Source organism: Salvia splendens, chromosome 14 (genome assembly GCF_004379255.2).
Source record: "Salvia splendens isolate huo1 chromosome 14, SspV2, whole genome shotgun sequence".
Lineage (NCBI taxonomy): Eukaryota > Viridiplantae > Streptophyta > Magnoliopsida > Lamiales > Lamiaceae > Salvia > Salvia splendens.
In genome coordinates this window covers 7,414,859-7,425,124 of record NC_056045.1, presented here as the reverse complement: position 1 = coordinate 7,425,124, position 10,266 = coordinate 7,414,859, and the positions used below count along the sequence as shown (strand labels likewise).

The following is a 10,266-nucleotide window of genomic DNA, read 5'->3' as shown; positions in this document are numbered from 1 at the left end:
ATACCGAAAATTCGGTATTTTCGGTATTTTTTTGGTACGGTAAGTGCGGTATTTCGGTATATTTTCTTAGCCCTAAGCAAGACATATCATTTTCGCATGTATTTTAAACAAATAATAGTAAAAGAGAATATCTTCTAATAAGAGTCAAATATAACAAAAAAAAGGATACGATAGACATGGGAACAAAAGATCTGGGTGGAAATTTTGGTATGATATGATTTTTCTCTTCGTAAATGTGAATATCGAAAATGACTAAATGTAATGTTTTTCAGAGTCGCTGCAAGAATGAACAGAAGTTGACACGTGTGTGAGCGTGACAATCGGGTTAGAGCCTTTTCATTTCCTTTTTTTTTTATAATGAGTAATTTATTTTCAATTTTTTTTTCGTGGGTGGGAAGTCTTTAAAACTGTCTTTATATCATCATCCAACGGTCTCCGAGTAAAACAATAAATGTGAAGGCAAAGTCTTCTTGTCCTGTCTTCAATATATTGTGCCTTCTGCGAACTAACTTCATTCCCAACAAATTTCTCCCCCCCTTTTCCTTTTGTTGGATAACTTTTTCCCAAAATGCATGTTGTTATCATTTAGTTAGTTAAATTTGGTTTACACTTTAATAGTTGCAAGGAATGGGAAAAGAACAAGAGCCACCAAGCATGGAACTCAAGCACATGGTTGCTCTTGTCTCCCGCACCGGCCGCCATATGCAGCGCTACAACTTTCTCGGCCACCGCCAAGTTGTCGGGTCAGCCTCTCTATATTTTGTGCATATAAGAACATACAATAATTGCATACACCCATCTACTGGATTGGAACCAATGTTTTAAAAACCGGACCGGCAAGCGAACCAGCGTCATTACTGGTTCACTGGTTCAACCGGTTCACTGGTCGAACCATTGGTTGAACCGGAATACTGTTTATATATATATTTATTTATTTAGTAGTAAATAATAAAATTTAATCAAATGTTTTATCAATAAATATTATAGTATTATACATTTAATAGTATTATTATAGAAAACAAGTCTTGTACTAGTATATTAGAATATTTATTGACATTAAGTTTAAATACAATAATAAATTATAATACACAATATTAAAAACTAGTATTAAACTCTATGTATAATTATAAACTCTTATATTATAAAACATTAGTGATTGTAAAAGTATAATTAAAATATAAGAAATATATTAAAATTAACAATTTCTTAAAAGAATATATAAAATTAAAATGAATTATATTAAAAGAATATAAAATTAAAAAGAATATATTTTAGTGAATGATAGAATTTTATTAATTTTTTATCAACAAATATAATTAAATATATAAATTATACTAGTAGTAAGTTATTGTAAAAAAATATTAATATTTATGTATAAAAATAAATAAGTTCATAGTATTATTTTCAAAAAGTAATGCGGCAAAATAATATTATACACAACGATATATGAATAAACATAAATTAAAAACATATATTTAGTAAATACTCCTAGTATATAATCAAATAGGAGCAAACTTTTAATATAATTAATCACATATTCTTAATATACATATATACGTATTAAACACGAATTATTAGTTTATATAGATAAATATTTCGTGTTTAACATATGAAAATAATTTATGTTCATATTACTACCAAAAAGTCCTTGTGGTGTAGTGGTAGAATTGTTGGTAAGTTCACCGGGAGGTCTTGAGTTCGACCTCTATTAAGACCAAAATTTTAGAATAAAATTTTGAAAAGCATCTGAACCGGTTTCCGGTTCCCGGCCAGACCGGTCCGACGGCTGGTTTCGACGGTTCATGGCGGTTGAACATGTCACTGGTTTTATAGTGCTAACCGGACCGGACCACCTATCGGTTCGCGGTTGAACCGGCCGGTCCGATCCGGTTTTTAAAACATTGATTGGAACTGACTTGGTAGTAATTATGCAGATGCATTCCATACAGATACTGCGGGAAGAAGCCGCCGTGTGTGGTGGACGAGGAAGAGATCGAAGTTCTCGTCATCACTTCTCAGAGAAAGGAAAAAGGGATGTTGTTTCCAAAGGTTATTAATTCATACTCTTGTACTACCTTTCTGCACTCGTTTTGGAAAAATCATAATAAATAGTTAAGACTGGAGAAAGAGTAAAGTAAGAGAGAGAATAACGTAGATAAGACTTTATTCTATATTATTCTCTCTCTTGTTTTACTTTTTATCTATTTTAACTATTTATTGTGATTTTCCTAAAACGAGTGCAAAGAAGAAGTGACCGTCTTCAGTTGATTAATCACATAGTTGATGTTGAATTGGATAAGCTTGTGATCTCAGGGAGGTTGGGAGATAGATGAATCGATCGAGGCTGCAGCGCTGCGCGAGACAGTGGAGGAGGCAGGCGTGGTCGGAGATGTTGAGGTTAGTTCTTCGCTTAATCAGATTAAATAGATTGGATGTTTTATTGAAACGTTGAAGGATTGCTCAGTGTAAGTTGGGGAAGTGGAATTTCAAGAGCAAAAGCAGTGAGACTTGTTATGAGGGTCACATGTTTCCGTTGCTCGTGAAAGAGCAGCTCGAATTTTGGCCTGAGAAAGACGTTCGTCAAAGATTATGGGTATGCTCGTCTACACCTTCGTTCGTGTATATTCTCTGAAACAACTTTTTATGACGCATAATGGAATGGATGTACTAAACAGGTTAGTGTGAGGGAAGCCAAGAAGGTTTGCCAGTACTGGTGGATGAAGGAGGCGTTGGAGTTGCTAGTTAGTCGTCTTTCAGCGCAAGCGAAAGCAGACACGAAATCTAACTTGTAGTAGCGAGCTAACTCTCGTTTCATTGTCTTCGAATCTTGTATAGAATCAAGCTCTATGTCTATCACCCCCTTTTTTCTAGATGATATGCTTCGTGTTTGCTCTATTTTAATGAAACGAGATTTGGTCGAACGACATAATTTCTTTACAGTCCGATTCTAACCTATGGTATGTACAATGAGTCTTCGAGAAGTTTTCTTCATCGAAGCAAATGTAATTGAACTACATCATCATTTATCATCATTGTCCTTGTTGGTTGCATTAGTATCATGACAAGGGCAGTGATGAAAGCAATGTCTATGTTCGGGCGAACAATCGCGATGAACACGTCCTTAGCCAATACAAGGCTCATGAGTTTGGTCTCCCATGTTAACTCTTTCCATGGAGTTTAGTTTACAATTGCTGCTAATGTGTATACATGGTGATGATTAACTTGTTGTTTATGTTCGTTAAAACATTCTGTTAATGCAATTATGAGCAAAAGTATGTAAGATTTGTTCCTCTCTGTGGTAAGTTGTCTTATCCTAATAATGTGATGAAGAACTGTTGTCTGTTTTTTCTATTTCTTTGAAAGAAGTTATGATGGAAAATTAACCGGGAGAATGATAGAATAACGGCCATGTTGTTCCAACCAGAACTTTTACTTGTCAACACGAAGAGGTTTGTATATATCAATTAAATTTTGTTGACATACAAATGTCTTCATGTTAGACATCTACACCCTCCGTCTGTGAATAGGAATTTGTATATACTAGTTTTAAATTATATGTGAGTGGAACGTGAGATCTCTTTATATTTAAAATAATAATGAATCGGGACTCCTGTTCGCGGACGAAGAGAGTATAACATAGACCGTTGACAACTTGACATTGTTAGCTATTAGCAATCTAAGATAGTTAGCAATCTAACATGGTCTAGGCAAATGTTAATGCTCTAGTAAGGAATACTCATTTTATTTTATAATATTTGGTCTCTTGATACATCTATTACAAAGGTTAAATCCTTAACCTAGTTACATTTTCTGGATAAAACTTTCTTGTGCCATGAATAGGATGAGTCAGTTTATGCCATCACCTGGGCAGCCTTGGGCATGAACCAAAGCCTTTTATTTTTGCTTCCACTGAATTTAGTATTTTGGGCCCATGATTTAATTTTTCGAATTGGCCAAGAAACATTCTTTGATGGCCGAAATTTTTATTTGGGCCTGTACTTTTAAGTTATGGGCTTGAAATTAAATTAATGACGATTGTTTAATTAAATATAGCCCATTGACTTAGTATAATATAGGCTTGGTATAGTCAGTCCCTTGATTAATTTTTCCTTAAGTATTCAAATATTCCAATTTAATTAAAAGTCGTAAGTAATTAATCCATGAAATAATTGCTCTATAAATTAAATCTCTTAATCAGTTAAAGCGCAATAACTAAAGCTTGTCTAAGCCAGGGAAAGTATAGAACGCATATCCCCAGAAGGATAGATACACATCATACTATTGTAGAATTCACCTTGAAGCTAAATAGATTGTTACATTTTTCTTCGAAACGCTAGGGTGGTCACAAGAAAGGCGAACTCAAAAGTGAAGATTGTTATATTAAATTCAAAAGCATACTAGCTAGACTTTTCTAGCCAAGATGTAGATAAAAATCTAAAATATTTTCAAAAGGAAATATTTATATGAAGTTTTCTATAAGAATTCAAACACATGTCCATTGTTTACTCAAAGGATATTTAGGGTTCACGGTGCACATATCTTGTCATAGATGCTTATTAATGGTGACAAATCCTACTTGAACTAGTATACAATAGACTAGCGGTCTTCCTAGAGTTGGCCGATTAAATGTGTGTGGAAGGAGGCCACCTTCCCGGTGCGATAAAGTTATGAGTGATCGTGGGAGGTAGTCATCTCCCCGACATGAGCGGAAGATTATGGATGATCTTACAATATTCAACTATGGTGGATTATGAGAGAACTTAGAATGATCAGTTGAACATTAGCTCATAAAATATAAGGGTCTTTTAAAAGAAAATCAACATGTGTTACTATAATGGCTTCACAATATTTCAGAGTATATCTGTATATGTTCGCACAGTGTCAAATGAGTATTTTCATATTCAGTCATGCATGTATTTCTAAGTCGTTATGAAATGAAGGGTGGTGGTATGAGTTAAATTGCTTCAAATATATGTAGTACTCTTGGAATTTCATGTCTTCATACATTCAATTATGTTTTAGTCATTTCCATCTCACTATACAAACCACTATTTCATCTATTACAATTTACAACTGAAAATTTTAAATTTCCCTTAACTTTCCTGAATAAATCTACTTTGCATATAAAGCTTATATCACATTAAATAAATGTAATTTTTCACTTTATTATTTTCTTTTGCAAATTTTCATTTTATTGTGAAATTCTAAAAGTTTAGATTTTTTACATTTTAAAATACAGATATAATAAATAATAAATGAACATTTTGGTAGAGTGTCTATATTGATATAATTTTCTTCTTTTTAGATGATAATCGATTTTGGTGTCAACTTGTTTTTTCGATTTGTTTTAATGGAATTCCAGCTGAAAAAACGTACGTGATAAGTTTGTTAATGTGCGATGGTACAGTTGGTAATGTTTGTCATTACTCAACAAAGTTTGTTACTACCTCCGTCCATGAAAATTCGTCCCAGTTTTCCATTTTCGTCCGTCCCCCAAAATTTGTCCCATTTCACTTTTACCATTTTTGGTAGTGGGTCCCATATTCCACCAACTCATTCATACTCACATTTTATTATAAAACTAATATATATAAGTAAGTCCCACAATCCACTAACTTTTTCAACTCACTTTCCATTATATTTCTTAAAACTCGTGCCCGGTCAAACTGGGACGAATTTTGGGGGACGGATGTAGTACTTATTTACAATGGGAAAGGTAGTCTATGTAAGTGGACTCTTTTTTGCATGAGGAATCAATACATGCTTGATTGAAACAACAGATCGAAAATGGGGTGACGTAGATATATACTAGTACTATATGTGGACCATAAATAATGAGAGGTAATAAATATGACTTTTGAAGGTCTAAGCTTTACAACTTTATATTGATTGATTAACCTTTTTCTTACTAATCACGCAAAAGAGGTAAATCAATTGAGACAACTTAAACGTATGATTATGTAGATTGGATTCTATAATTCAATTAGTATAATACTCTCTCCGTCCCATTTTAAAAGTTCCAATTGAGTTTGACACATGTTTAAAGAAATATATAAGAAAGTTGGTAAAAAAGATAATAGAATGTGAGTCTCATTTTTATATATTAGGAGTAGTTTTATAGTAATAATATGTGAGTGGAATGATGCTAGTGAAATGTGGGGACCTATTACCCATTATGAATGATTCTAACATGAACTCCGAAAGTGGGACGGACTAAAATAGATAACCGACTCCTAAAATGGGATGAAGGGAGTAGTATTATTAGCATTAACTACAACTATACTCACTCCACCACTTAATCAGCCATGTCATATAAATCATGGTACTTGAAGAATCATATGCAATAAATTCAACTTTATAGAAATATTGATATTGATGGGATATGAATTTGAGACATTTCTTAGGTTTGTAGATGAACATACTTAATTTATAAAATTGTAGTGTATGTATGTTGATCACCAAAACAGGTGTGGTGCACTGTGCACTGATGCATGTATTCTTGATGTGCATCGAAATATGCACGAAATATATTTTATATTAATAGAAATAGACTCGAGCCAGCATATACGGTGAATAAAGGTTCGAGACAAACAGTCAAAACCAAACAAAAAAACTACAATTAGAAAAAAACACAACATCCCAACCAAACAACAAAAAGTAAATCAATGCTAACAACTTAATTAGCCTAAGAAACATCGGCCGAGGCAATCAAGGACATAAAAATAGTACAGAAAAATGACCTTCCAGGCATCTGTAAACATGAGCAAAGGCCATAATGCATGGTTGGAACCGGTGACAGTAACTTGGTATTAATCTTTACTCCAATATCTAATATCATTTACTTGATTGATCCACTGTTCCATTCACCTGATATCTGACATTGGAGTAAAGATCTGATATATATGGTTATATTTTGACATGCATATTTCATATAATCTAATTTTGATTATATATGTGTACTCCCTCCGTCCATGATTAAATATCCTATATCTGATCAGCACGGGTTTTAAGAAATTGTTTGCCTTTATAAAGTAAAGTGGGAGAAAAAGTTAGTAGATAGTAGGCCTACTTTTATATATTGGTTTTGTAATAAAATGTAAGTAGAATGAGTTAATGGAATGTAGGGACCACTTACCAAATAATCAAATATTGTAGTAGAAGTGAAATTATTTATTGGCGGTGGACGAAAAAGTTAAAATGAGACATTTAATGGCGGATGAATGAAAAAGTTAAAATGAGACATATAATGGCGGATGGATGAAGTATTTAAGGAATGTACTTCATCCATCCCTCAATACGCGTCCCACTTTGACCTAACATGGATTTTTAAAAATATAAAGAAAAATATGTTGAAAAAGTTAGTGGATGATGATATAAGTATTTTAGTATTGTAACAAAATGCAAGGAACATGAGTTAGATGGAATGTGCTGTCCGCTACTAATATGGTAAAAATAAAGTGAGATAATTAATAAATGATAAATTTTTTTAAAAAAAAACTGGATTAAATGTCGCATGTTACATAATAGTTATTTGACAATAAACACTAGTATATAAAGTCAATATTCAAGTTAGAATAAGATAAAACTCGAAACATTATTGTTTCATCGATCACACATCTCTCTCTGTCCACTCCACTCACACAGAGACATAGAGATACTGGTAGTAGTATTGAGCTTAAACATGGCCAAATATGTATGCACAGTTGGCCGGTTTGCATCTCTACTCCCTTTGCATTTCCTACTTCTGATTACTGCAGATTCTTCACCAGACTCGTTCCTCTACAGCGGGTGCTCTCTGATGAAATACACCCCAAACTCACCCTACCAATCCAACCTAAACTCCCTCATCACATCCCTCTTCAACTCCGCCACATACTCCTCCTACAACCACTTCACCATCACGGGCGCGAGCCCGCAACAAGACGACGTCGTCTACGGCCTCTACCAGTGCCGCTCCGACCTCTCCATGCCCGACTGCGCCACCTGCGTCGCCCGGGCCGTCACCCGCCTCGGCTCCACGTGCCCCCTCGCCTGCGGGGGCTCCATGCAGCTCGAGGGCTGCTTCGTCAAGTACGACAACGCCTCCTTCATCGGGACCGAGGACAAGTCGCCCGCGATGAGGAAGTGCCGTCCGTCTGACGGCGATGACGCGGACCGGATGGGCAGCCGAGACACTGTGCTTGCGGCGATGTGTGGTGGGTCCGGGGGGCCGTATCGGGTCGGGGGTGCTGAGGGTGTGAGTGGCGTGGCGCAGTGCGTTGGAGACCTGACTGCGGGGCAGTGTCAGGACTGCGTGGAGGAGGCGATACGGCGGTTGAAGGCGGAGTGCGGCGGGGCTGTGTTTGGGGATATGTTCTTGGGTAAGTGTTATGCGAGGTACACCACTAGTGGGGCCCAAAATTATGCAAGATCCAACCATGGTAAGAAGGAAACCTTTATTTTATTTTTCAATCTCTTTATCCCAGCTAAAATAACGAATTTCTCCAGCGTCATAAAAATTTAATAATTGTTGATTAATGTGTTTTATTGGAAAGTGAAAATGTAATGTGTCATTTTAACTCAAAAAAAATTTAAGAATTGTTAATTAATGCATTTATTGGAAAGAGAAAATGTGATATACTCCCTCCATCCCATAATAAGAGTCATATTTTGTCGTTTCGTTCCGTCCCACAAGAAGAGTCATATTTCAACTCACTTTTCTTTACATTTCTTAAAATTCGTGTTATAACTAAATAGGACTCTTATTCCGTGACAGAGAGAGTATGTCATTTTAACTAGGGAGAAGTCTACATTTTATCCTAAGTTCTTTACTTGGTTTGTGTTAACTTCGTCTTTGAAACAATCAATACTATGCACATAAGACAATGCATTATGTTTTAATAAGTCCTCCTTATGTCCCCAAAAAATAGATTAGTTTTATCATTTTGGGTCGTCCTTTAAAATTAGACAAAATTAGACAAAGTCTAAATATGCAAAGTTTTTAACCAATTACACCACTGATAATATGGACCCCACAATTCACTAACATTACTTCCACTACCTTTTCCCTCTTTCTTTTCTTACTTTTTCGATCTCTTGCTTACTTTACCAATTGCAAATTAAAACTCATGACATATACAAATTTGTCAATTTTTGAAGGACGGAGGGAGTATTTTTTATTTGCCACATTATACATAACTTCTCTCAAAATTAATAAAAAATATATCAAAAATATTTTTTCCGTCTTATGAAAATAGAGACATTTGAGATGACACGGGTTTTAATGCATAATAATTAGTAGAAAAAGTTATTTGAGTATATTAATGGAGAATGAAGTTCACCTTAGTAGAGAGAAAGAATTGTTGCCAAAAATAGAAGTGTACTGTTTTTATAGGACAGAGGAAGTAATATAATTAGCCATTTTTAAAAGTTACTACAAGATTGACTAAAAATTGACCAAATTTGATGATTTTTCTTGCGACTTGCCATTTTTAAACTTCTAATGCATATTAACTACTACCTCCAGTTTTTAAAATTCAAAACTTTTCTTTTTAGTCCGTTTTTTCAAAATAGATCTTTTAATTTTAGGAAACTTTTTTCTCGCTAATTAGGTGAGACTCATTTGTCTCTCACACGGAAAAGTATAATATTTAGTCCGTTTTTATCTATCTCTCTTACTTACTAAATTTTTTTAAAAATTCGTACTATTTCAAAAGTTTCTGTTTTTAGAAAACAGAAAAGAGTATAATATTTGTCTTCCACAGAATCCCCACATAGTGAGTCGGAGAAGACATTTGCTCTGATCATTGGATTACTAGCTGGTGTTGCTTTGCTAATCATCTTCCTCACTTTCCTCGGCCGATTGTTTAGTAGAAATGGTGAGGATATTTCTATATAACTTAATTAAACTCTACTCTAAACTACTGTATTTCTCTCTTTTAACTCAATCTTCTAATTAATCAAGCGCTACTTTTAATAATAGGCTTATTAGTTATTTATGTGCTAACACTGATTAAACTGTAATTCTCTTTTTCATCACAGGGAAATAAGTGATAAATTAAGGGATCCCAAAGTTGCTATGTGGATTTGCTTTTCGATGGCCATTTTACTTTTCCAGTTAAGGACAAACTCCAAAGTGTGTGTTGTCTAATTAATGAAAAACTTGTAAGAAACGTGTAACATGAGGAAACTTTTGATGTGGCCAATCCTTTGGCTTTCCATCCCTTGTAACCACCTTTTGTATAATGGTTTGCTTAATGGTGAATTATTATCAAGACCTTTCATGTC

General features: G+C 34.3%; 2 protein-coding genes across 2 annotated transcripts; both read left to right on the top strand.

Moving 5' to 3' along the window:
• Positions 1–459: 459 nt before the first annotated feature.
• Positions 460–3,134, top strand: LOC121763841 (nudix hydrolase 18, mitochondrial-like). The gene is made up of 5 exons (XM_042159929.1): positions 460–743; positions 1,935–2,049; positions 2,314–2,397; positions 2,465–2,593; positions 2,676–3,134. Exons 1-5 carry the CDS (start codon positions 628–630, stop codon positions 2,790–2,792), a joined length of 561 nt encoding a protein of 186 aa, XP_042015863.1. The 5' UTR covers positions 460–627; the 3' UTR covers positions 2,793–3,134.
• A 4,453-nt stretch (positions 3,135–7,587) lies between these two features.
• On the top strand, positions 7,588–10,266 carry LOC121763634 (plasmodesmata-located protein 7-like). The gene is made up of 3 exons (XM_042159694.1): positions 7,588–8,420; positions 9,744–9,857; positions 10,021–10,266. Exons 1-3 carry the CDS (start codon positions 7,682–7,684, stop codon positions 10,026–10,028), a joined length of 861 nt encoding a protein of 286 aa, XP_042015628.1. The 5' UTR covers positions 7,588–7,681; the 3' UTR covers positions 10,029–10,266.

Excerpts from the sequence above, each read along its gene's own strand:
- LOC121763634 (XM_042159694.1), top strand. The coding sequence starts at position 7,682 with ATGGCCAAATATGTATGCACAGTTGGCCGGTTTGCATCTCTACTCCCT. Across the intron at positions 8,421-9,743 it reads TTATGCAAGATCCAACCATG|AATCCCCACATAGTGAGTCG; the intron begins GTAAGAAGGAAA and ends TGTCTTCCACAG.
- LOC121763841 (XM_042159929.1), top strand. The coding sequence starts at position 628 with ATGGGAAAAGAACAAGAGCCACCAAGCATGGAACTCAAGCACATGGTT. Across the intron at positions 744-1,934 it reads GGCCACCGCCAAGTTGTCGG|ATGCATTCCATACAGATACT; the intron begins GTCAGCCTCTCT and ends GTAATTATGCAG. Across the intron at positions 2,594-2,675 it reads ACGTTCGTCAAAGATTATGG|GTTAGTGTGAGGGAAGCCAA; the intron begins GTATGCTCGTCT and ends TGTACTAAACAG.